At 40.5% G+C, this 27,500-nt stretch overlaps 3 protein-coding genes across 12 annotated transcripts in view; all 3 read left to right on the top strand.

The window, feature by feature from the left end:
* The window catches only part of pou2f2b (POU class 2 homeobox 2b), a 42,302-nt gene extending 38,827 nt beyond the window's left edge, over nt 1-3,475 (top strand). For 7 of the 9 annotated variants that reach the window (XM_083536912.1, XM_083536911.1, XM_083536915.1 and 4 more), the window contains 5 exons: nt 89-137; nt 233-368; nt 1,044-1,106; nt 1,563-1,636; nt 1,922-3,475. In XM_083536912.1, the coding sequence (XP_083393038.1) occupies nt 89-137; nt 233-368; nt 1,044-1,106; nt 1,563-1,636; nt 1,922-2,223 (624 nt within the window). In that variant the 3' untranslated portion in view covers nt 2,224-3,475. The remainder of the gene's footprint in view (nt 1-88; nt 138-232; nt 369-1,043; nt 1,107-1,562; nt 1,637-1,921) is intronic. The other 2 variants (XM_083536918.1, XM_083536917.1) reach the window with 1 other exon arrangement.
* cicb (capicua transcriptional repressor b) overlaps nt 1-27,500 on the top strand; it is a 347,812-nt gene that overhangs the window by 141,264 nt on the left and 179,048 nt on the right. The gene's annotated exons all lie outside the window — the stretch shown is intronic.
* erfl3 (Ets2 repressor factor like 3) overlaps nt 18,778-27,500 on the top strand; it is a 43,034-nt gene continuing 34,311 nt past the window's right edge. The window contains exon 1 of the mRNA XM_083537119.1: nt 18,778-19,618. Within this exon, the coding sequence (XP_083393245.1) occupies nt 19,597-19,618 (22 nt within the window). The 5' untranslated portion in view covers nt 18,778-19,596. The remainder of the gene's footprint in view (nt 19,619-27,500) is intronic.

The following is a 27,500-nucleotide window of genomic DNA, read 5'->3' as shown; positions in this document are numbered from 1 at the left end:
TCTTTCTTTCTTTCTTTCTTTCTTTCTTTCTTTCTTTCTTTCTTTCTTTCTTTCTTTCTTTCCCTCCCTCACTTCTGTTTCTCCTCAGATGCAAGGCCAGGGACCGTCCCAACCTGTTAACAGTCTCAGCACAGCAGGTAGGACACACCTACAAGCAGTCAACAAAATCTGTTAGTTAGCATGTCAGTTCCTCAGTGAAGTATTTAAGTATTAAAACTGCATCACTTCTCAGCCACCACCATGCCCTCGGTTTGTCCGTTGACCCCGACTGGTCCCTCCTCGAGCTCCACCCCTTCACCTGTGACTCCGTCTCCTCGCAGTGACGCCAGCCCTGTTCCTGCCACACATGCATTAAATCTGAACACAGGGTGAGTCACTCAGATGCCCCACACTCTAGTATGTTTAAACTAATCTGTCATGTGTACAGAAAAACAGTTTACCACTTACACTTATGATATAGGTACGGTTGTTGTGGTACATCACAATATTATCTTTAGCTGCTTGCAGTCAAATCGTAAATTGTACAAAGTTAGGTATAATGATGTAAAAAAATACTCTGATAAACACGCTTTTTCACTCAAGTTAGAGTAAAGAAGTTTGGGTTCTGAAATGTACTTAAGTAAAAAGTAGCCTTTACTTTTACCTGTTTTAGTGTCACGCCGGTCACCAAATCGGCGAGTGTAAAAAGTTGTCAGAAAAATAAACAGTGAAGTAAAGTAATGATACCAGAAAATTCTACATAAGTACAGTAATGAAGTATTTGTACTTCATTACTTTCCACCTCAGCATTGTACATATATATCTTGATGTACTCAATATCTCCAAAAATTCCCCATCAATTCCCGCTCTCCAGCTAACACTCCCCATCATACAACCTACCATCTAGGAGAATGAAAGCTATTACATGCTTTCTACAAGGGGCATAATATGTGTGAGTATATATGTACTATATATAGTACATATATAGTAAGTATATATAGTATATTTGTTAATATGTAAGTGTGCATATATGTGTGTGTGTGTGTGTGTGTATGGCTTTACAGTTCATGGCGTAACAAGAACGGTGACGTGTCAAACTACATCACCGATTTTGCTGCAAATCTGAGGTAAATGAATATCTAAAAAAAAAAAAAGACTGTGCACCCTCACACACACTCACATACTCAGATATTCCACTTAAGCTTTCAAGATGAAAGCAAAAGTAACTGAGTCTCAAGTACGACCACATAACAGATTTGTAATCCACTTTCACACATTTATGTTTATAGACTAGTAAAAATATGATCAGATATCCGGAGAGCACTTCCTTGCCGAAATCTATAATTAGGAAAAAAAAAGCAGAATCAGCTAATGACTAAATATTTTGCGACTAATGTAGGTGTTAGTTTCCCACTTCAAATAACGTGCCTTGTTTTCCAGTGTGTGCTATCTCTTATGCTTTTTGATGTGCCACTGTATTTTTCCTTTCCTCCCCCCCCAACTGTTCTTGTTTGTGTGTACTTATGTGTGTGTGTCTGTGTGTGTGTGTGTCGCACGCTTGCGTATTTGTGTGCTTGACTCAGGAATACGGTGATTGGAGTTAACACAGGAATGAACCAAGTTCTTCGTGGCAGCAACCCAATCGCCACGATTCAAGGTTTGTGTGGAAAGCAGGAAACTGAAGGGAAATGAGGTGGAGAAACAAATGGGGATGGCGAATGAGGAACCAAAAGAGAGGGGACATGAAATAAACTGAAATATTTACATTGTGTCTTGTCATGTCATCAGTGTGCGGTGCAGTGGCGTGCTTTGCTTTCTGTGTGACGAGCGTTTGCTGATGTGGTGCTTCATCTTTCCTCATATAAAATTCTTAGGCTGTTTTGTGAGTAACAATTGCTATTATTCTTGTATATGACTCGTCTGTCTACTCCCTGTCTCTCAGCTCTGGCAGCCAGTGGTGGCCAAACCACCATTTCCAGTCTTGAAGGTGGCAGCAAGGTGCTGTTTGGTAGTTCTGGAGGACAAAGGTCAGGACTCCCTTCTTCCCTCTTCCTTAACCACCCTTCATTGTTGCCCATGGCAGCGGGCACAGCTCTGGGATTGGCCAACTCGATCGTTTCCAAATCTGGCAGGCCTCTATTCGTGGATGGCATGAGCCCCTCACCCTGCTCAAGCCCTGACTCTTCCTGCTCTTCCAGCGACTTGCTACACAGCCCACATGACCTGGGGAGCGGCCAAGATTGAGGGACACTTTCCGGGAAACCAATCACAGGACCAGGAGGAGGAACTTCAACCTCCTATCACAACCAAAGCATCTCTTGTCTCTCTTTCTTCCTTCAGCCTTTTTTTTATGTCTTTCACACTTTCTCTCTTGCTCTCTCCCGCTCTCCTGATGCCAAAAATACACAAAGTGGAAGAGGGGAGAGATGAAGAGACAGAGGTAAAGACGAGGCTAAGCGAAGAAGAGAGATTTACATGTAAACCAAAAATTCACCTGGAGGTCTAGTGGAACGTGGTTGACCGAGCGTGGCCACTTCTCCACCGTTTTTGTTGTTGTTGTTTTTTTTTCTCTTTCTCTCTGTCTATCTCTCTGTTTCTCAAGAGAGTGTAAAGAAATACAAGAAAGGAAGGACAATAGACACTGGTTTAAGAACTGCAGGAACCAGAGGAAGGAGCTGATGATCCTTGAGCCAAAAATAGCAAAATGAAAAACAAACTTATTTGTTGCAGAACGGCAGTCAGACTTCAGCTCGGACCAGTCTGGAGAACTTTAAACCAAAAAGAAAATATGATAGAGGTGAACTTTTAAAGACTCGCAGTGAAAAAAAAAAAAAAGACAACCATACCAAAAACCCATATACCAAAAAACAAACAAAACCAAAAATACGGAAGGAAAAGCTTTATCCCGTGGACCTGTAAATAGTCCAGCATCCAGCACCAGACCCACACCAATGATCCAGCAACCTCCTGCTCCATCATTTCATCCGACATTCTCTCATTTTGTCTGTCAATAGGTCAGTATTAGTTATATTACAGTTTTTGTTTTGTTATTTGTAGTGAAGAGGTAAATCTCCAAGTGATAGCTGTGTATTGCTGTGCAACAGTGAACGAGCAAAGCTCAGAAGTGTCAATATTTTTTTAATTTTTTTTGCTAGAAGTCTAGGTATGTACAAATCTCTCCCGCTTTTCTACCTCTTTATCAGGTTTTCTTCTGTCTAGCCTTAGTTCCCATTGCCGTTCGTAAAGTATCCATATTCAAGTAGATTTTTTGTTGTTGAACCATCATCACTGTCATTTCATTCTCAGCTTCATGTCCATCGCACATGTTAACCACCCAGGGGGTGTTGTGTATTTCAGAATGTCATGCAAATCAGATGTATTTAATACAAGGTCAGTTGGTGTTCCTGCATGTTTTTTTAACATCTCGTTTGTGTCTCACGTTCATGTTCATTCTGTCTAATCTCCATTAAAAAAAAAAAACACTTTGAATCCATTATCTACATTTTTCACCTCTTTCATACTTGCTCCTTGTTGGATACCAAAGTGACTCATCATGGGTCTCTCACTGCGCTGCAGACGGAGAGCGGAAACTCCCTTGCCTCAGATGCACTCCCAACTCCCATACACACATACACAGACACATACACACATCACTGAGTGGACATCACTGGGGGAACTTTTGAGGAACGGGCGTTTTCATTATCCCTGGCACTTCATGTACGGAGTAAAAAAAAAAAACGAACAAACAAACAAAAAAAAAACTTGCAGCCAACCATAATTCTAGAGATTCACAGAAGCAAACCAAAAAAAAGTTTCCAAGCCAAATATGGAAGGAGGAAGGGGCAAGAAAAGAGGAAGAGGAGGCAAGAAAAAAATGGGAAAATCTCTGTTTATCCCTTTATCCATCTGTGAAAGAAAGTCAGGGATAATGTCAGGGGTAGATGATTACAACATAGATGGATGAATGGATTCATGGAGGAGTTCCATGCTCTTCTTCTTCCTGTCACTCGAACGCTTCCTGGTCTTTGAGATGGGAGCTTTGATGACCTCACCGAAGTTAAAGATATGTGGCTGATTTCTTTTAGGGGTTGGGAAGGATGTTCTTTTTCTTCCTTTTGGCTCTTTTATTTTGTTTCTGTCTGTCCGGTTCATTGGGAATCTTTTCTCTTCTAAGTGTGTAGCTGCTGTTCCCTGTTCCTTTGATTTTTTTATTTTTTTTGTGCTATGATGATTTTTTTTGTTTTTTTGGGAGGGGGCGGTTGGGGGTTTTGGGGAAACATATTCAAGTATTATAAAATTGTTCTTTTATATATATATATATATATATATATATATATATATATATATATATATATATATATATATATATATATATATATATATATACTGTATATATATCCCCTTCTTGTTCCTAGTCGTGCTATAGACTCTATCAGGTGGTTGGAGATATACTGAGAGCATTCATCTAAACAGATCAACTAGGATGAAGATGAACACAAGTACATCCAGACACCCAAGAAACAAAAAAGGCCAAAGCTTTAACTCATAAATCAAATATCAAATGAAAGGTGCACGTATACAGCAAACGATCAACGCCACGCAGTGCGATAAAGAACGCAGGTGTGGAGGTGATCGGAGCTTCTGAAAAGGGACTGATTGAACCCTGTTTCTCCACATGACCGTTTAGATGGAATGGCTCACTTAGTGCTTCTATAGATTTTTTTTGTAGTAAATGATCTATGTTACGATGCTTACTTATTGCTGATGTATAGAAAAAGGTTAAAAAATAAGGAAAAAGAAAAAAAAAAGTTGCAAACTTGATTTCAAGACCAAAATATTTCCGTTGGTTTTCTGGACTTCCTTTTTTTTTCAACCTAACACCACTTTTGTGATTGTTCTGATTATACAGATGAACTGATTTGTATTATTTATTTTATTTATTTGTCTGTATTTATTTATTTATCTATCCCAAAAGCATTTTTTTATTGCTATGTTTGAGGCATCCGATTGTGTCAAAATGTAATTCTACATCGCCAAGGCAACCTTTTCAAAACCAAATCTATAAAAAAGAATGCAACCGTTGGTCCTTATGGACTAATGTCCAAACGCTGGGACGCACGCTCGTCCTCCTAAACCCTCGGCTCCGTCTATTTGGGCGGAGTTTGCGTAGGGATAACCTTTCAGGGTGAAGAGCAGCACTGCGCCAGACGCTAACCGACCTTCTGGGGGAACGTCAAATGTTTTAGCACAATGTTACAGTGACCTTTTGACAAGCTTGGGTTAGAAAGTAGAGGAATGATGCGAGATTTTTTAGCATTGAATAATAACCATATTTAAGCATTATATCTGCTGTAATGAATGTGAACATTTTTTTATTGGTCTAGATCTTATATTGTAGCCATCAACTAAAGGAAATCGGCAGGAGCGGTTATCGATAACTTTGAACTTTGTTACGAGATGTTTTCCTGGGAATCTGAGCGCATCATTACTTGATAATTTGCCTGCATTGCTGTGATGATGATGATTGCCAGCGTTGAACGCAGTGCTGCTCGAAGCCTTGAGCCGAAAGCTTTAAACAGCTACAAAACCAAAAAAACAACAACTGGAAGAGAGGAAAGATGGAGGGAATTGGATCAAAGAGGAAAAAAGTGCAAAGAGGGGATTTTGTGCAGAAAACGGTCAGGGCCGTGGAGGACTAGAAAAGAAATGTAGCAGAATCACGTCGCTGCGGTCTCCATCTTTCTCTCTCTAGTGCTCTGCTCGACTTCCTTTTTTCTGCTTTTCTTTCTCGTTGTCTGTGTCTGATCAGGTTGAGAAGAGAGATAAGTTCCTCAAATACCTCACTGTCTTTGACGATAAACCAAACAAACGAATGCTTTAAGCAGAACGATGCATCTGCTTGTAGCGTGTACAAAAAAAACGGGCTGCTTCTGGGTAAACTGAAAGAGGTCAGGGGAGGGAGATCAAAGTTTGAAAAAAGGTCACAATGGTCTCGTGTTGCATCCATGAGCTTCTCAGATAAGCTTTACCAAAGTCTACATGTTAAGTCCGTTTGCTTTTTCTAGGATTCACACAGATGATATAGGGTCCAAAAGTCTGTCTTCTTTCAATGAGTGTTCTTTAATCAGGAAAATGAATACAGTACGCAAAGGAAATCAACCATTAACAATGTGTTATCAGTGTTTCCATGATAACCTTTTAAAGTTGTTTGAATTGGATATTCAAACAGATTTCGGTTTCTTGATTTCTCAAGCATTCAGTCTGTTTGACATGATATAGTCTTGCGCACTACATCTTGACTGAATTGTAATGTTATATATTGACACTGAAAAAAAAAACACTGAGTCTACATCATTCTGTACAATATTATCTCTCTCAAGCAAACTTGTCAAAGTAGTGAAGTCATGTTCGGAGGACAAGGGCATAAGAGCTAGTCATTATACATCACAACACAGAAACGTCTTGCTTGATTTTTTTTTTTCCCAGCTGGCAATTATGACTCAGAGTGACACTTGAGCAGTCGTAAGGACATAACGAGAGCAAATCAGAGATGAGTCAGGCGCAGCCCCCTCTTCTCAGCCTTTGAATCAACATTCTGTCGAAATGAGTGGACAACAGCGAAAAACGAAACGGGACCATTGCATAGACCTTGGGGGTAGGTTCTCTCTGCCCTTTTTTGACCTCAGCTCAACTCCTCTGCCTTTCTTCAGCCCTTAAAGCCACTTCTACAGTCAGCAAATCTTACTGCACCTTTCCAGCTTGCGATTATAGTCTGACACCATCTTATTAGGTCGCGGGGTTCGCTCCAGCGCACGGCGATTGGCCAGTTCACCAGAACATTCGCTGAAAGCCCATTGGCCAGAGGTCCTGTCTGTCAGCTGAGGGAGGTGCTGAGGGTTGGTGACTGGGTAGAGGCTGAGACTGTTGTTGCTAGGTGACTTTTGTTAAGTGGAAAGAGTGTGAGAGTCAATAAATCGGGTACCTGTTTGCATCAAGGGATCACTGAATTCCACAAAATGTCTTCACTACTGAGATGATATATATACGGTATATGCAATGCAACGAAAAGCTTAATCCACCTCAGGAGCTTGATAGTCTGATTTTCCATGAACCACAGACAGTGTTAGGCTCGAATGCAGGGGTAATTCGGGACCGGCATTTTTCTCTCCAACTCTTTTCCACTTGTTTTCTTTTTCTCTTGCTTACTGTCATCCAGAAGGTCAGATTTTGCCGTATGCCGTCTCGGGCTCTCTCAGTGAAGTGAAACACCAGAGAACGATACCAAAGCAAACATTTCACTGACAGACCTGACACATCATACACATTTCCTGGAATGAATCTTTAACAATCTTTAACTGTTTTAACTGAATAAGTGCAAGGGCAAGCCATTTATTGCTTTTGACACATTTTCTGATGTTGCTAAAGCTGGGGTGTAAAGCCTGACATTGGCTCTTGCTCAACCATCACAGAGGCCCGATTACTGTATTCTCCTTAGTAATGGTAAATGACAGCACAGCAAAGCAGAGAAAAAGAAAGCAAGACATCGACTTTTCTCTTTTTTTTCTTTAAAATACAGCTTTAATCCAAAGGAATAACAATAAAAGAGCAAATATCTTAAACTCTTCTAGTTAAACCAAAGATCTCCACTAATGCATCTTCTGCAGCTTTTCTGTTGTTGTTTATCTTATCTTTTCTTTTTTTCCTCCCCTACCTATTTCTCTGTGTTCACCTAGCAACTCCAGTTTCTTGAACGATGGCCTCAGCAATCCAAAGCAAATCATCATAAATGATGATTTTGATAAAAATTTATATTTTTTAATTATTTGCTATTGGGGAAATCTTTTGCTTCTCATGAAGGTTATGGTGACGATGATTATGACGATGATAAAATAGTTTATGTTCATGATTTGTCTGTGATTACTTTTATGATGCTGATCTGTCCCTTCTGCGTGTGTGTGTGTGTGTATGTGTGGGTGTGGCTGGATGAGTGTGCGGCTGTAAAAGTACATGCATTTATGTGTATGTATTTGCGCGTGTGTGTACGTTACATATACAGTACCTATTTTATTTTGATACAGTTTGTGTGCATGTGTGCGAGCGTGCATGAGTGCGTATACGTGTGTGTGTGTGTGTGTGTGTGTGTGTGTGTGTGTGTGTGTGTGTGTGTGTGTGTATGTGTTTAAACACATATGTGAGGTGTGTGACCCCTACTAACTTTTCCTTTGATGTGAATAGTCCTTTTCTTCCCTGTACCCTTTCCTTCCTCTCTTCCCTATGGTGACAGGTTAGCCTTTTAGTGTATTTATCTCTAAAACAAAAAAAATAGAGGAGAAAAAAAAGATGAAAATAACTTGCTTGTTCATTGTACAGTGTTGTTCATTTTAAGTCATTTTTGTAACTGAAAGTGTCTCGCTCATCCAAATAAAACTGGTAGAATACTATGAATGGACACTGTGTCTTCTTAAAAAAAGAAAAGAAAAAAGAAAAAACATCCTCTTACACCTTGCCAAGTGAACTTGTCAAAGGTGCATTAAGCAAATTACCAGTTGGGAGCTTAGAGTTATGTCCTGCTATGTTTAGCCCTGTAAATAAACAGCTTGGCACAGACTCTTAGTAACACGAGTGGTGTTTAAACTGGTGACTACAGGTCACTGCATGTCATTTCGGTGTAGCTAAAAGCCACACTGATATTAAACAGTCTATATGCTACCAATGGACAGTCATATACAATATATTTGGTTCTTGTTGTATGATTCAGTAGGGAGATAATGTTAGCAAACAGTCAGGCAGCTACCCTTACATGCATGTCATGATTCCCGGGTTGCAGATAAATAAACATAAGGATAATTGCCTGATTTTCTAATTTGCTTAATAATATGCTTAATAATAAAAAATTATAATAATATCAACACAGGTCACAACACATTGTATCGATTAACTTTTATTCAATTGCTTTAACTACCTGTTTCTGTTTTCATTTTTATTAGATTCATTATTTATTTTTTTATGTGTCTATTTTTAAGCACAAAATTATACTAGTGCTGTATAAATAAGAAAAGTAGTCAATTATGTGTTATCAAAACCCTCAACAAAGATTAAATGCTTATGTAGCATCGTGTTAGCTAGATAATTTATTACTCAGGACAGAAGAATCTTCTTAAATTGTGTTGCACGTTTTGAAATATAATTATTGCTATTTGAAACTAAACTAATAAGTAACGATATGTTTACTGGCTTATTCTTGACTAGCTAACTGTTTACAGCTAGCTAAGGTTGTCAGTGAAGTGGCTTTCTTGTTACCATGCTAACACTTTTAACTTTCACTTTGAAATGGCAACCAATGTGTAAAAGTCCCTTCACCTTGTTTAATTAGACTTATATATGAAAGATATTAGACTTTATGAAAGATATATTACAAGAGTTACAAGACTGAAGCATGTACTATATCATGTTGTGTGGTGTACAATTTTAACCATGCTAGCATGTTGGCATATTGGCAATATTTCATCATTTTTTATGAACAAGGTAGTATATATATATATATCTTCAAAACGGCCCAACTATTGAAAAAAAAAATTATTTTCACCATTTTATCAACTTCTAAATCTCCTTCTCTGAGTTTAACGTGCAGTTATTATGTCTAACCACTAGATGGAAGCAACTGCTAAGCCCTGGGAATTTAGTGCAACAGATGATTTTGCCCTTAAAAAAAACTCTCCAAGGTATCAGAGGCCAAATTAGTCATCTTTTTTTTTTTCTCCTCCTTTCCTTTTCTGTTTCTCTCTGCCTCCATGATTTTCCACCTTCACTTTTTGCCCATCTGACTCATGGGACATCTGGACTTGAGCAGTTGTGTTCCTGATTCTCTGCTCAACAGGATGCTTTTCACACACAGTGCGACACATGCACACACACACACACACACACACACACACACACACACACACACACACATACACAACACATTATGTGTGTTATTATGGATTATGATTATGGCAGTTTATGTATCTAGGACAATCTGACCCCAATGAAAAAATCTGACAGAAACCATCTATGAATTTGTAACCGTTTAAATGGGGATTTTCTTTGCCTTTAATGGTCCCTATGGGTCTCTACTGGTCATTTGTTTTCTTATAGTGGTGCATGGTATGGCTCATACCAATAAGAACAAATAGAACAGTACACAGTTTGGAGATTAATAGATGGTTTCACGTGTTGGTTTCATCAATAATGACCATTAGCAGAACATATGAAGTCTCCAGATGGTACTGGTTCTAGATCTTTAGATTGTATACTGGTTTCTTTGGTTTAATGGTAATGATTTAATAATGTGCACAAACACAATACATAATTAAAAACCTTTGGTAATGTTTTAATCGTTAACAGCTGAGGGTTTCTAGTGGTACATTTAGTTTCTTCTACACAGTTCTACACAGATCTGGACACTTGTTGTGCCGCAATCAATATGTTGTAATATATGTAATTATGGTCTTATATAATTGGTAAATGCATAGCAAAATTTTCTTATTGATGAATATGCAGACACAATTTACAAACCAGATTCCAAAAAAGCTGGGACACTGTACAAATTGTGAATAAAAACAGAATGCAATGACCTGGAAGTTTCAAATTTCAATATCTTATTCAAAATACAACATAGATGACATATCAAATGTTTAAACTGAGAAAATTTATCATTTTAGGGGGAAAATAAGTTGATTTTAAATTTCATGGCATCAACACATCTCAAAAAAGTTGGGACAAGGTCATGTGGCATCCCCTCTTCTTTCTGCAAATGTATGGGGACTGAGGAGACTCAAGTTGCTCAAGTTTAGGAATAGGAATGTTGTCCCCTTCTTGTCTAATACAGGCTTCTAGTTGCTCAACTGTCTTATGTCTTCTTTGTCGCATCTTCCTCGCCAAATGTTTTCTAATAGTGAAAGATCTGGACTGCAGGCTGGCCATTTCAGTACCCGGATCCTTTTTCTACGCAGCCATGATGTTGTAATTGATGCAGTATGTGGTCTGGCATTATCATGTTGGAAAATGCAAGGTCTTTCCTAAAAGAGACTACGTCTGAATGGGAGCATATGTTTTTCTAGAACTTGGATGTACCTTTCAGCATTGATGGTGCCCTTCCTGATGTGTAAGCTGCCCATGCCACACGCACTCGTGCAACCCCATACCATCAGAGATGCAGGCCTCTGAACTGAGCACTGATAACAAATTGGGTTGTCCTTATCCTCTTTAGTCCGGATGACATGGCATCCCAGTTTTCCAAAAAGAACGTAAAATTTTGATTTGTCTGACCACAGAACAGTTTTCCACTTTGCCACAGTCCATTTTGAATTAGCCTTGGCCCAGAGAAAACACATTCACTTCTGGATCATGTTTGGATATGGCTTCTTTTTTGACCTATAGAGTTTAAGCCGGCAACGGCGAATGGCATGGTGGATTGTGTTCACCGACAATGTTTTCTGGAAGTATCCCTGAGCCCGTGTTATGATTTCCATTACAGTAGCATTCTGGTATGTGATGCAGTGCCGTCTAAGGGCCTGAAGATCACGGGCCTCCAGTATGGTTTTCCGGCCTTGACCCTTACGCACAGAGATTGTTCCAGATTCTCTGAATCTTTGGATGATATTATGCACTGTAGATGATGATAACTTCAAACTCTTTGCAATTTTTCTCTGAGAAACTCCTTTCTGATATTGCTCCACTATTTTTTACTGCAACATTGGGGGAATTGGTGATCCTCTGCCCATCTTGACTTCTGAGAGACACTGCCACTCTGAGAGGCTCTTTTTATACCCAATTATGTTTCCAAATGACCTAATGAGTTGCAAATTGGTCCTCCAGCTGTTCCTTATGTGTACATTTTACTTTTCCAGCCTCTTATTGCTACCTGTCCCAACTTTTTTGGAACATGTAGCTCTCATGAATTCCAAAATAAACCAATATTTGGCATGACATTTCAAAATGTTTTACTTACAACATTTGATATTTAATCTATATTCTATTGTGAATAAAATATAGGTTTATGATATTTGTAAATTATTGCATTCCTTTTTTATTTACAATTTTTACAGTGTCCAAACTTTTTTGGAATCGGGGTTGTACACTAGATAGACTACATGGCCAAAAAAACAGGACATCTGACTATTACGTCCATGAGTAGGGTGGAATGTGTGTGGAATGAATATGGTTCTACTTTAAACTTGGACTCACACAATTGTCCAGAATGTTTTTGGATGCTTTAGTTATAGATTTGTCCTTCACTGAAACTAAGAGAGGCCCAAGCCTGTTCTGGCATGAAATGAGGTCCATGAAGGCATGATTTACTCAACTCAACTCAACTCAACTCAACTAAACTAAACTCAAGCTTTATTGTCATTCCTCCACATACACAGTATATAAAAGAATAAAATGTTGGTACTAACGGACCAAGGTGCATAGACTGTGAAACAGCAAGAGTAAACATTAAACATAAATTAAGAGTAAACATTAAACATAACAAAGCTAAGGCGAAATAAATATGAGGTAGAGGTACCAAGGGTGGAGTAAAACCTAAATTTTGGTATGGATTATAACTACAGCTGCACTTTAGTCCTCATGATCTGACATCAGTTTTAGATCTCATGGCTGAATGGTCGCTTAGACCCACATCCATTTACCAAAGTCTAGTAAAGCCTTTGCATTTTCTGAATTAGGAATTTCGACAAGCACATGTATATGTGATGGTCAGGTATTCATATACATTTTGCTATACAATGTATGTAATGTAGCTCTTGGCTTTGAAAGCTGGTTGAAGATTTATCCACTTTCTTCCTTGATCACTGTCATTGTTACTCAAGCTTAAGCACATACCATGGTTACTATAGCTACCATAAAATATAATAGTAAAAGCATGAATGTATCATAATACTTCCATAGACCATGCAGTGAATTATAGAGAAAAAGTAAGGAAAGTGCTGTCAGTTATAGTGTGACAGCCAATATCTCCACTTAGTCTAGGAATCCTGTGGGCTTTATTATGGCATTTATAGATTCGATTTACATACAGAAAGCAATGGAAGGAATCTTATGTGGCCACACCGAACATGTTCATTTGTCCTCTATCACTCTCACACCCAAAAGTCCTATTAAAAAACATTCGGCTGATAACAACTCCCTGCGTGGGATATGCAGTTTCTGTACATTTGCTCAAGATAATCATTCAGTATCGTGCTGAGAGCTGTGTACAGATTGGTCAGAGGATTCGTCAGTCATTTTTGCTCCCACTCACAATCTGCCACTGTCAATGTCGCCTACTTTTCGCTGACAGGTGGTCAAGCCTTCAGCCCAGAAGGCAAAGGTGTACTTATGAGTGTGTATGTGCTTGAAACATATGTGCGACCCAGACGCTGTACACCTTAGCGCTGCATATTAGGCCTGTCAGGCGATGAATTAGAACAGCTTCGTTCATGAGCATATGGAAGCATAGACTCATTCTGCTCCGTCTACAATGAACACTCAAAAACAACGGGGGCGTCTGAAGAGGGCATATCAATAGATGAGTCATTAGACTACTACAGTGCCCACGGCACACGCACACCCTCTACACATCACATCCTGCGCACACCAACACTATATGCTCATAAAAACACACAGACACAGACTTTCTGGTATACTTCAGTGTAAATATCTCTTTGGTTTTTATTTCTATTATTCATCAATACCATAAAATCAGCAATAATGTAATCAGAATCTTGTTTCTGAATGTCTCTAGAGCACCATCAATGTAATAAAGAGAGAGAGAGAGAGAGAGAGAGAGAGAGAGAGAGAGAGAGAGAGAGTATTAGACGTAGACACATCACAATTTCCAAGCATAATTTCAATAAATGTTTCATAATGAGTCCTGTGAGTGAGATGTGACTCAGTAAATGTCCATGAAGTAGCGCAACACCCTGCAGTGTGTGTTCAAGTGCTTGCGTGGTAGGATATGTGATCTTTCGTTAAGGGGGTAACTAGGGGCAAGCGAATGCCATCTTCTTGGTGCCAAAGAGATATATTACCACACCGCCCTGAAGGGAGGGTTAAAGGAGGGCATACTACTTAGATCTGGTCTCTGATTGGCTCCTTGGCTGGGGCTGCCATGGCAGAGCCAAGTCCAAATGTGTCCACAGCGAACGACCTGGAATGAAGAGGTGGACGACCCGGTCAGTGAGAGAGAGAGAGAGAGAGAGAGAGAGAGAGAGAGAGAGAGAGAGAGAGAGAGAGAGAGAGAGAGAGAGAGAGAGAGAGAGAGAGAGAGAGAAAGAGAAACTATAATGGGAAATAGTGATCTGTGCCAATAGGAAGAGTTTGTTCCTTAGCAAGATACTGGACACACTGTCAACACATGCTGTGCTTAATATAGCGACTGTCACACAGCCAGACAGTACCTCATGCTCTCTCGCTCTTGGAATATTATAGTCTCTGTCAGACAGGGGTTTTAATGACACTCACATTGTCCCTGATCTATTCTATCCTGACCTTCTGCGTGTTCTGCAAACTCTCTGCCACTCTCTAATTGCTCCCTTCATTACCCCACGACTGACGCCTCCGTTCACTTCCTCCCTCGTGTTCTATACCTCCTCCTCCTCTACTGTTTTCCTCCTCTCTAGCCTCTGTCCTTTTCAGAGCTGTATGTGGTAATCCTATTACTCATGTGTGAAAACCAGCTATGAGAGAGAGAGAGAGAGAGAGAGAGAGAGAGAGAGAGAGAGAGAGAGAAGAGAGAGAGAGAGAGAGAGAGAGAGAGAGAGAGAGAGAGAGAGAGAGAGAGAGAGAGAGAGGGAGAGGTAGGGAAAAGGGAGAAAGGGAGAAGGGATTGTCAGTTCTGTGTTACACTGGGCAGCAGGTGAAAACACGACACAAAGAACATTAGTTGAAGATGAAACTATGAGGCATGACCCGTATGGGACGGGCTATGTGGGCATGAGGGGGAAAGCCAAAAAGAGACCGAAAAAAAAAGAGGGAAAGAGACAGAGACGGGAGGGTGAAAGGAGTGAAACTCAGACATGGTGGGGTATTATGCGGCCCCTGACAGTTGGAGCACCAAGCTTGAAAATAAACAGGTTCTTTGATGACAAAGAGGCCACTGACACACACACACACACACACACACACACACACACACACACACACACGCCAATGAATGCCTATTTCCCCTAAGCATTGCCCAGATTCCATTGGCTCGATTGAAACTTGATGCACTTGATGTGGCCCAGCTACACATAATGAAGCTTTAAGACTAAAAAAAACAGCATAATTCAACTAAAATGTTTCTATAGGAAATATCAGGAAGTTTGCGTATTTTTATGTGAACAAATTACTGCGTGTCTCTAGGAGCTACGCATCCCCATAAGCCAACTATCTGCGTCACAGCATAAATATGTACACAAACATACATCGATGTGGAATACCAAACCAGTTTTAATGTACAGCTTTGTAACACTTTAGTGTTTGGCAGAGAATAGCGACCAGAATTCAACTTCTAATAGTCAGTGTGGAGTTCCTGTTCCAGTCATCCTTGTGTTCACATGGGTTTCCTCTGGGTCCTTTGGTTTTATCTCTTACAAAGACATAGCTGTAGTTTGATTAGCAACTCTAAATTTCGATTAGTGTAAATTCATAGTGCTCTATGATACATTGGGTGTATTTCCTCCTCACACACTGTTTCAGGGATTGTAATATCACCCTGTACTATTTTTAGATTCAAAACGACACAAGTTGTGTTTTATGTATGCTTAAATAAAACTCTGAGTGTTTGTGTGAGTGTTTTTCCCTATCAAAATGCCACAGGCTTCCCGCGGACTTTGCCACACCTTAAATGTCAAATTTTGTGCATTGTTTAAAACCTGAATATGAATGACAGGAAATATATTACACATAATATACAAACAAGTTATGGCACCAAGTCATTATCCCATTCCTATTGTCTGTATTGTAAAGTCTTTTAAGTCTCAAGTGGTTACTCACTGCCCATAATCACACATGAATCTGTCAACCTGCGTGAAGGAGAATGGGCTGAGTATTTGTCATCTTTAAGGTGGGACACTAAAACTTCTGGGAGCATTACTTTTTGCTCAGTTTCTCCGACCAAAGACGTAGTCAGGAGCTATTTGCGTGTCACAATCACAGTGGTGAACGCAGGGGGCAACTGCAGCTTAAATTACTGGACTACACATTTGTATTCAGATGTATCCCAGCACTGCCGATCTGCCTCTACTGAGTCTTTCAGCAAGACTCTTTACCCGCTCTGTTTTCCTTATAATAGATCTTTAAAATAGACTTTACTCAACACCAAGAGTGATGATTCCCGGTCATGGGGTCATCGGGCCCAAACAACAGTTAACCGATTCAGGCATTCTTGTCAACACCAATTCATATATGTATATACGAAGGAGCCTGACATCCAGGTATACAGTAAGCTGTATTGAGAGAATGTTTTCAGTGATGGACATGACAGAAAATGAGCAGTAGACAATGATGAGAGATGGAGGTGATGAGAGAAATGGGTGAAATGGAAAAAAAAAAAAAAACTATCAGAAGAATGATACAGTGGTCTTCAGTGAGCATGTTCTTTAAGCATAAGAGAAATAAAACAACCCATAATATTTGAATAAAAAGATTGAGTCATTATTTCTAGGCCTTTCAATTACTACTTGTTTGCATTCTTCTTTTCACTTTACAGTGTTGCACATCGTAATCTTTTCTTTCTCCCTCTCGCGTTTCTCTTGACTCACGGTCCGCACTTCCTCTGCTGAAGGCCCTTCGTTACAAAGACCGAGAGGGATGAAGTAGAGATATAGAGTCAGCACAAGTGCTAGTCAAAGGAATAATAGAGACTGGGTGCGAAAAATGCAGAAAATTGGAAAGGAAAGAACTGGTCTGAGCTGGAGCAGATAATGTTTATGGCCTATATAAACGTGGGAAAGTGCCGATCACAGTAGCTGCTCCTTTTTCCCCTGGGGAGTCGAGGGCAAAGCCATTTTTCCTACACACACACACACACACACACACACACACACACACATACACACACACACACACACACACACACACACTACATGTTTTCTGTTGCTTCTCATCTGTTTCCTCTCTGAACAGAATTGTCTACTCTTGTCAGCACTCATTGTCATAAATAACAACAAGAAAAACACAATAAAGGTGTAAACAGCAGTTTCCTCCCAAAAAATGCGTTCTTCCTGCAAATAGATGAAATTCACACCATGAATGTATTAATAACATTTATTATACATCACTTTTTTATTTACTTAATTAGCATAAAATACAGAATCATTTTCTTAACTAAGCAGTGAATTAAATAAAGTAATTGAGTTGTACAGAACTTAGAGCAGAAGGAGGGGTTATGAGTTTTAGACTATAAAAAGGCCAGTTGTCACATTTCAGTCATATGTTTAGCTTATCGGATGCACTCAGTCTTAAAGGTTGATTTAGAATGCAGTTTATTAAGTATTCGGATTTCAAAAAGGGAAATTTCTATATATATAAAAAAAATGCAACAAAATATAGTTGTCAGTCTGTTTATCACTATATATTATTGTGGGAAGGTGAAGCTCCATTGCAACTGGGTGCACTTTCATCTTATTCAAAATACAGTTTTCTATTACATTATGTACAGTATGTAATAAGTGCATAGTTTATCACAGTTATACAAGCGAGGGAAGGAATCTAGATGTGAACACGAACATGGGTGCGTACGAATACTTGTATTAAAACATTCGTAAAGGTTAAAGTTTATTGGAAATGAGCCTTGATCGGATTGAGAACTTGATTTTTAGTTATAGGCAAGTTTGTTTGGGGTGAAAAGGCCATCTTCAGGTGCATGTTCATCTACAAGAGGGGATGAGCTACACTTCCCAAGTGTGACGAGAGAGAGAGAGAGAGAGAGCGAGAGAGAGAGAGAGAGAGAGAGAGATTGTCATGGTTGTAGTTATTGGCACTTAAACAGGATGTGTACGCTTGAGCAAACAGCTCACATTTAAATGATCACACAGGAATCACACAGTTGCTTTCCACACTCTGTTCCTTCACACTATTATACAGCATTAAGTAAGAGGTTTCTTCTGCTTTTATTTTCATATCTTTCCTAAGGCCAAAAGTGTTTTCATTTCAGCGCCTACGATCGGCTTGTAGGCCGGGTTAATCGCTTTGTTGCTGTGCCAAAAGTTTGCAGCACCTTCGTGTTGTTTCCCCCACCCCCGATTATAAATCACTCACATTACGACTTTTCTTGTCTTATATCTGATGCCATAATTTGTCAGTTGAGCTATGTCTAGCCCAGAGGAAGTCGTAGGTGTGAGAGCAATTTAGTCACAGGGTTCGCTATTTGGCCTGAGAATATTCGAAAACGAACTTAATTAACACACTTATGGCAAGTCAATCACTCGCCAGGGGAGTGTTACATTACATTTATGGTTGAATTGCTGTGAGTTCTTGGAGTTTTGGGAATTTTAGCACGTTGGGACTTTGACCGTGTGATGCATGGAGCACAGATTAGGCTTGTTCTGTTCTTTGTTGAATTGCACACAGGAGGTTTGGTTTGAACTCCCTATAAAACTGCTGTAATAATATGATACACTGTAATAATATGCACTCACGGACATGCTTTTATTCGTAAACACAAATAGTACGAGATGACAGAAATATATATATACACACACGCGCACAAAACACTTGTTGCTTGACGTTGCCGACGTGACGACGCAGCTTAGGGACGTCTTTCGTCTTTTCTTTTTTTCTTTTTTTTTTGCCCCTCCACAGCGAGCCGTAGGACGCGGATGTGGTAACGTCATCACGGACAAACGGTGGCCGGCGGTCGCCATGGCGACGACGCGTACGTCGGCGACGCTGCGTCCGTCGTGCTAACGCGAGGGGGCGTGACTCGGGAGGAGTTTAGCGCGTGACTCTGCCCCTTTTCCCTCCTCCTCCCTCCTCCGTGTGGGCGGGCAGAGAAACACGACACCAGAGACGGAGAGAGAGATAGAGAGAGAGAGAGAAAAGAGGAGGAGGAGGAGGAGGAGGAGGAATGGGGGAGGACAGATAGAGCGTGTGCGCGCGGTGGGAGGAGGAAGAAGAAGAAGAAGAAGAAGAAAAAAAAAAAAAGTCAGCGTGAAAGAGGGAGTGGGAAGAGAAGCTGACTAAATTGCTGCGAGTCGGTGGGGACTCTTTTTGGAGCCGAGCTGGCTTGTTGCGGACGGGAAAATGCACCGAGAAGACCTTAAATCGCGTGACCGAACGCGAGACTAAAGCCCGAGCCCGCGGGGTGTGTGTGAGTGTGTGTGTGTGCTGCGCTCTCGGTGGGACGCTATTGATCGCTTTTGCTGGGACGGGAAACTCCGCTTCACCCTTCCCTCCGTGTCGTTCTTCGTGGACACACTTTCACTCTCCGAAAGTCTTGATTCCGGCTGAGCCACTTCAGATACAGAGACTACACCAAAGTGTGCGAGATCGCTCCTTTTTTCCGCTTAACTCAAAAGTTTCGTTTCTTTTTCGTTGTTTTTGGCTCGGGACTGAGGCCGACTCTCGCCCTCTGCCGAACGGGATTCGGCTTGCACGCTCAAAGACAACATGAAAACTCCCGGTGAAACGGGTAAGTTTCCCCCTTTCCTCCTCCTCGTTTTCCTTTCGTCTCTCCTTCTTCATCACTCAATCCCGGCTCGCTTTCCACACGCAGAGATTACACACCGAACCGGTAGCTGGTTGCTTTCTTCCGTATGATCAACTCGGTGTGTGTTTTAAACGAGTTCGTAACAGCACCTTCAAGTTCTCAAGGTGGACTTTTGTGCTCTACTTTTGATCTTTTATATATACGTTTTTATTGCATATATTTGTTGTTGTATGTGTGTGTATATATAAATATATATGGTCGCACGGATCATCTCCTTATCAGGATCTGGTGGTCCTGTGCTGGCATGCTCGTGCTCAACAACACGGCCAGCTCAGGAGCCCGTGCGCGTGTGCGTGCGTGCGCGCGCGCTGTTGTCAACTCGCTGAACCATAAAATGGCAGCAGGCACCCTACTTTTATTGACTTCTATCAGTCGAAGATGCACTCCTTAAAACAACCGCAAGCTCTGACACACGAGCCGGGATGGAAACCGTTTCCAGGTGACAGATTTCCGGACTGCTGGCGTGTTTTTAGTGAGAAGCGCTGCGGATGCACGCGTTTTCACCGCGCTCTGTGGTGTTGAAGCTCTACCTGTTGAACCGCCATAACTTTGCGCGCAGAGGCACAGAGACGCGGGTTGCGATTAAATTACCAGGTACTTTCTGCCCCCCCCCTGCCTGCAGGCTTATCGGTGGGAATGAAGGCAGTCTGCGGGAGTGATACGTTTCCTCTACGTTTCGTTGTATTTTTTTTTTTCCCTTTTTAAAATATTTCTCACGCGCCGGACACGAGCGCGAGCTTTGAATGAAACGCATTCAAATGGAGTCCAACCGTTAAAACCGTTTAACGAACCGTGTCTGTTCTTTCTCACAATTTCCCCTAAAATATGCTAAATTACGGTGCCCCCCCCCCTACAATCTTTTGTATTTAACTTTTTTTTTTTTTTTTTTTTTTTTTTTTTACAAATAATTATTTTATTATTTCATCACGATAATAAGCGTTGCTTTTCGTGAGATCGGTTTAGGTCACATGCTATAGTGAAAAATAATAATAGAATGATGATGATGATTATTGAATAATATAAATAATAATAAACTATGTAGCTAGGTGCTGTCCGTCACGACGCTACTTGTGGGATGTTCAGGAATCCGAGGCTGCATTCCAAATCCCTTCCTACGTAAATGCGCTACATAACGCGCGAGCGTAATAAATGCCTCGGGCTACTTAGTGCACTTCTGGGAGTCGTTTGGGAGTCGGCCTTTGTACCCCAACACCCCCCCTCCAAATCCCTTTTCCTTTGACTTGCCTTTACGCCACGGAGGCACCGATCTTTTCCCGTTTCTCACGTCAAAAGTTTAGCCGACTGTGACCTTTACAACAAATCACACCCCTACACCTTCCCCCAATACACACACACACACACACACACACACACACACACACACTTATTGGCATAACTATCCTCTTGAGGCCCTTTGACTGATCTAAGTATTAATAAACTCAATCAAGGTCCAAACTGTCAGATATTCCCAGCCCTAACAAAACCCTCACATACACACATGTTGGCCTAAGTATCCTTGTGAGGACCTTGACTGACCTAAATATTAATGACGCTAAATAATTTCATGAACACTAGACAGAAGGTCCCCATAAGTTCCAAACGGACAGACATTCCCAGCCCTAGCAAAACACACACACACACATTGGTCTTACTATCTTTGTAAGGATGTTTGACTAAATTAGTGAAGCAGTGTAATTCCATGAACACCAGTCAGAAGGTCCCTACAAGGTTCAAACTGTCAGGTATTTCCAGTCCTAGCAAAACACACACACACACACACACTAGCCATCTAGTAGTCTGGTTTGTTTACCGACTCCTTTCACCGTGTTGGCCTTTTATTATGAACTTCGCCGCAGCTCATTTCTACAGAGACACTCCGATCCGATCTCATGATAAACAAACACAAGCTAATTTAGCTCAAAGTGCTTCCAAACAGTAATGAATCAATCCGACTGCATTTCGTTCTTCATTTTAGCAGAGAATTTGGATTTTGCACAATAACTGGCAGTGACTGACATTTAAAGGTGAATAAGTCCATTGTGGACCAGCATCCGAGTCGACACGAAACTTTTGTCTGGAAACACAACACTGGCTGAGCGAGGCCCAAAGCATCAGAGAACACAGCCTTAAGGAGAAGCACCCAGGATCTTAGAAGACGTCAAGATGTCACTTTGTACTCAATCAAAGTGGCGCTGCTAAAGGCTGACTTATCTGTAGGTGACACGCCGTCTTGTGTATGTTTAACAGGCGCCGCGAGTTACCACCATCTACTACGAGTGCCTTGTGGTTTTGTCGATCTCTGACTCGGCGGGCCGCATCGTGACCCCAATAGTTCCACGGGAAGTTTAGGAGCTCTGAGAAAGAGAGAGAAAGAGAAAGAAAGTGTGTTTGTGTGTGTGTAAAAGTGATACAGTACTGAGAAGAGGATGTGGCTGCTCTCATTATCAGATTTTGAGTATTGCTTTAGAGCATGCTTCTATCTGTAGGTTCTCACACAAACATACACCTACAGCAATATAGGTCGAACGTCTTTTTTTCTTTTCTTTTTTTTCTCCTTATTTTTTTCTTTTTTTTGCACTGAAAGGGTTTTCTCTGAAAGCATGAGTTTTCCATGGCAACAGGTGGCTGAGACAATTTGTTATTTTGAGGGTTGTACATCCTGATAAGGTGTGTGTGTGTGTGTGTGTGTGTGTGTGTGTGTGTGTGTGTGTGTGTGTGTGTGTGTGTGTGTGTGTGTGTGTGTGTGTGTGTAGGTTAAAAAAAAAAAAAAAAAAAAAACATACACACTATCTGCTTTACCACATGAATCACAGTAAGAGCCACACAGTTACATTTTTTTTCTTCCACCCTGATATGCTCTTTAATAACCATACTATGTTTTATTTTATTATGCAATAATTACAATTGGATGTGCCGGTCTCACGACCTCATAGCTCAAGGATAAAATTCAAAAATGTCGACATTAGCCGCTCGTTTAGAAATAGTTATGCTCTTTTGCTTCAGCCGACGGAGATTATTATTATTTTTATAACGTTAGTTTCAACGTGAAGGTACTCGAGGAGGCAAAAATTAATTCGGAAAACAATTCGGTTGTGTTTGTTGTTTATACAACCCCTTACCTTACTAATTACTGCTATTGTTAATGGCTAATGGATGTTTATCCTGATGGATGTGGAGTCCGGATGTTTACACACACTGTACACACACAATGATATGTCTCAGAGAATTCAGGTTAAGCTGCATTTGACAGATTGTTTGTGGCTCGGTGTGTGTTTGTGGATCACTAGGTTTTGCTTAAATACGCTATGTGGATAAAGGGTTTTTTTTTTTTGGTCCTCATTTGCTGTCCTGCTAGATTTTGGAGTGTGCTTGTGGAGATTAGTGATCATCCACAAGGGTGTTAAAGGCAGGTATGTGATGCTAAGCGAGGTGAGGTTTTCAATAAGTTTGAGGTCAGAGCTCTACAGCAGGCCACTCAAGATCTCCCACTCCAACCCCTATAAACCATATAGGCATGGAGTTGTCTTTGTGCGCAAGCCATGCTGGAACAGGTTTGGGTCTCCTAGTTCAAGTAAGGGGGAAAATTTCAGGGTAACACATCCAAAGGCATTCTATACAATTGTTTAAAACTTTTTGGAAACAGTTTCTGGAAAAACTACAAATGGCTAGTAAAAATATGGTGTCAGATATTTTTGAGAACATATTTTGTAGTGAAATGTACCTGGTGTTAACTTTTTTCGAATGCTCGTTTTGTCCTGAAGGCTATGGTGCAACATCAGCTAGAACTTTAGTGTATAGCGTGTTGTGCAGCTGGTGCTCTGGATGGAACCAGTTTGCTATCAGCGCTCACCTCTCACTCTGTTTACATGCTGATGTTCCCTTTCAGCAAGCTGTGTGTGTGATCTTTATTTGCACACTGCCTGTTTTTCATCCAAGTCTTTTAAAAAAATAAAATAAAGAGAGAGAGAGAGAGAGAGAGAGAGATGTCCCATCATGCTGTTCTTTTGTAACCGAGAAGGACCATTGTGTCAGTCACACAGAACTTTTTTGCTTTTGTTTTGTTCCCCTGACTGAATGTTGATGAAGTTAATCCAGTCCAGGCAAATAGGTGAAGAGTTGAAGGGTTACATTGCCCAAGGGCCTAACGGTAGGCTTTCTGGCGGTGGTGAGGTTTCACACACAATCCTATCAATAGTGCGGTAGCGTTGCATCATTATCACAGGGGTTTGGTGACTATGGCGTTGCAAAAGCCGCTATTCAAATCTTGCATGGGTATCGGATGTTCCCTGTGGCTGAGTAGTGTTTTCCCTGGGGGGAACAATAGGGGGCGTGTGTGCGTGTGTGGATATCCATTATAGCAGTGTGGACCGGGAGCTCATCCATGTGTTGGTGTCATTTATGGATTGTCAGGAAACACAGAGACCCTTTTTGTGTGGAAGGAGTGGGGGGCTTTCATGCACGTGTGTGCGTGTGTGTGTGTGTACGCACAAATATGACCCTGACTTGCTGACCCCTCACAGTACATTCTAACACACGCATACACACCAGTCACGTGCTGGCCATCCAACGATGGCCTGATGCCAGTCTCCCTCCCCCGCATCACTACTCATCTCACTACAGTGTGACTTCACTTCCTGTAGTAACTGTTTAACTTTGTGAATACTGTATATACTGTCCTCAGTTTTTTTCTCATAATGTGAGGATTTGTGCAGAGCTTTTTGCTGCACGTTCCCATAGTTTGTCCCACTGTAAAGGACACTGTATTACCAAAAGTATTGCAATACCTGACTTTTCCAGACATATTTGGTGCTTCGCCAAACTGTTACCACAAAGCTGGAGGCACTCAGTTGTAAACGATGTGTTAAAGCTGGAGGCACTCAGTTGTAAACGATGTGTTTGGATGTGGTAGCACGACATTTATACTTGATGAACATGTGGTGTTAATGGGTTGGCGTGGAAGATTTTGAGTGGCCTGCTTTTCGGAGGCCTTCTCACCCTACCTTCGTACCTGATTTTACTAACACCCTTGTGGCTGAAAACCTTCCTTACTTAAAGAAAAGCATTTGCACAAGTTAGTATGTGATTGGTAAAACTATCCACTGTACTTTTCTAGCCGTTCTCCTCAGCCAAACTCCTTTTGAATTCCTCATGCTTGTGATGTCACTACCATGAACTCATTTGCGTACAGATGCTCGACTTGCTGCAGTCATGGTCCAGGCAGAAGGCGCAGGGGAAACGTCTGGCTGGTCGGAATCCAAACTATCTTCAAATAACCTTCCAAATGAGATTTTCTTTTTTTCACAGACATTCTGAAAACTTTGAGTTTTTTAGTTCGGTTTTCAGATTTTTTTCAGAGCTGGTGTCTTCAGCGTTACAACTTTAAAGAGCTTTTAAAAGAAAATAAACTATTTAATTTAGGTGGGGGTTTTTTTTGTTTGTGTTTTTTTGTTTTTTTTTAAACACAGGACTCAACAGTCACTCATCTTTATTCATTTCCGACAAGAGCATCCAATTGTGTAATCTTCCTTAGATGATTAACCTGACACCCAGGATGTAACATGGCGAGCGATGAGAGTGTCTGGTGTGCGAAACGCCAAGGGAGGATTTTGACCTTTCATCCATGAAGTGCCGAGAGAGAGAGGGAGAGAGGGAGAGAGGGAGAGAGGGAGGGAGGCACGAGTGTGAAATCAATATAGGCTTGAGTTTAGCAAATGTGGTTTGCTGCATGGGTCAAAATTTTGAATGTGTGCTGAAAAGTTTTTAAACTTTTCAAAAAGAACGTGCACATTTTTAACCTAATTGTGTGATTGTAGCGGATGCGAAATACTGACTTTATTACGTACTTGGTTCATTGTTTTGTAAATTGGGAACCGCATACAGTACCATCATCCCCCCCCCCCCCAACACACACACACACACACACACACACACACACACACACACACACACACACACACACACACACAAAAGGTTTGTGTCCAAACTAATAGTAAGTGCAATCTGGAAGAAGGAAACTCGGGCAGCACGTTCATAAACCATGACCGGCGAAAAGGAAACATAGAAGCCAAATAATGTGGTTTATTTGAAGAGCATGTTACAAATTCTATGCCACCGAGTTCCCCGTTTTCACTTTCACAGTGTGTTTCTCTTCTTTCTCATATGTTTTTTGCTCTTAAGTTGTTACATTTTATAACTACTGTCACAAAAGTAACTAGCGTGGAGCATTGAATGAACCACCTGTCAAAGGTTGTGGTTTTTATTTTAAAAATAAAAACCACAAATAGCATAAAGAAAGTATAAGGGTTCAACAGGTTTTTGCTAAAAAAAAAATTAAAGAAAAAAAAATTAAAGAATAGTTTGTTTGACAAAGCCAAATGCAGTAATCCCCTGTTTATCGCGGTGGTTACGTTCCAAAATCGCCCGTGATAAACGGACGCCACTCTTAAAAAAAAAAATAAAAATAAAAAAAAACTATTTTATGTATACTGTACTGTATTAACATTTTACTACAATTTATTATATTATATATATTTTTTAATACATTTTATTATTTCAACATAAAACAATTCCCTATAAGTTTGTGCTATCCCGCGAGAGACCAGGGAGCGAGATTCGAACCGCAGTAAAGCAGGGGATTACTGTATAAACTTTTATAAAAACTTCAGACTAGCTAGCGGACATTAACCAGCATCGCCTAGCTTTACCTCGGGTTGTGCGATCGGTGGTTTTTCAAATCAAAATGGAAATAATAGATTGATGGCTTCAGATAAGCGTGTTTGGTTACTAGAATAACCAATTTTTATGCTACGAGTTACAGCAACGTTAAAGTGGCTACCAGGTGCAATACTTGAATAATGTTACTCATAGACAAAAGTTAATGGACACCGGATTATAAGATACCATATGTACATTTTGGGTTTTACTGTTATAGTAACCTCTACTCTTCTTCAAGGTGTTCCACTAGATTCTGAAGTGCTCTTGTGTTGATTTGTGTTCATTCGGATACACGGGCGTTAGTAAAGGCAGGTACTGATGTATTGTACCTTTTTAATGCTAAAACATCCAAAGGCATCCTTCAATACAATTGTGTGCCTCCAACATAGTGTTAACAAAAGGCCGGTAAAGGCAGGTGTCAACATTCACACCATAAAGTGTATTTCAACCAGGGCAAGTGCGTTTACCTTTTTTTTTTGTTTGTTTTTTGTTTTTGTCCAAGCAGCCGAAATGCAGAAATGACCGCAGATGAGAATGTGTGGAATTTTTTTTAATTACTTAATACTTTTTTTTTTGTGAGAATAAAACATTAAAACACAAACTGCAGGGTAATTTAAATTATTTAAAAAAATCACAGATGGATTTCTTTTAATAAGAGTGGTCAGGCCACTGTCCTCCCCTTTTTTTAAATTTATTTTCTTCTGCAAGCAATAATCCAGACGTTTAGGAATGACTGAATGTAACCTCGTTGGGGAAAAATGGTTGAGCAGGAAACGTCCCGGGTCCAAATGTCACACCGGCAGACATCTTCACTCACACCAGCAACCACACCACAGCTGCTTTAGTGCACTTTGGCTTTCTAACTCTGTAGAAACGACAAAGTAATTATCAACAGGAGACAATGTGGCCGCTTGTAAAGTGTGTGTGAGGGAAATTTGTGGGACATTTGCACACTCTTGAGCTTGTCGTGACCTTTTTATTTATATTTATGCGTTTGTATAAATACACACTCGACTCCAATTGGTCAAATAATGTTGAAAACCTTTCCTTACATAGCAGCTATGCCAATAGGATTGAGTTTGTTTTCTAT

This window comes from Silurus aristotelis (genome assembly GCF_946808225.1).
Source record: "Silurus aristotelis genome assembly, chromosome: 1".
Classification (NCBI taxonomy): Eukaryota; Metazoa; Chordata; class Actinopteri; order Siluriformes; family Siluridae; genus Silurus; species Silurus aristotelis.
The sequence above is the reverse complement of the archived record's forward strand: the minus strand, read 5'-3'. Positions and strand labels throughout refer to the sequence as shown.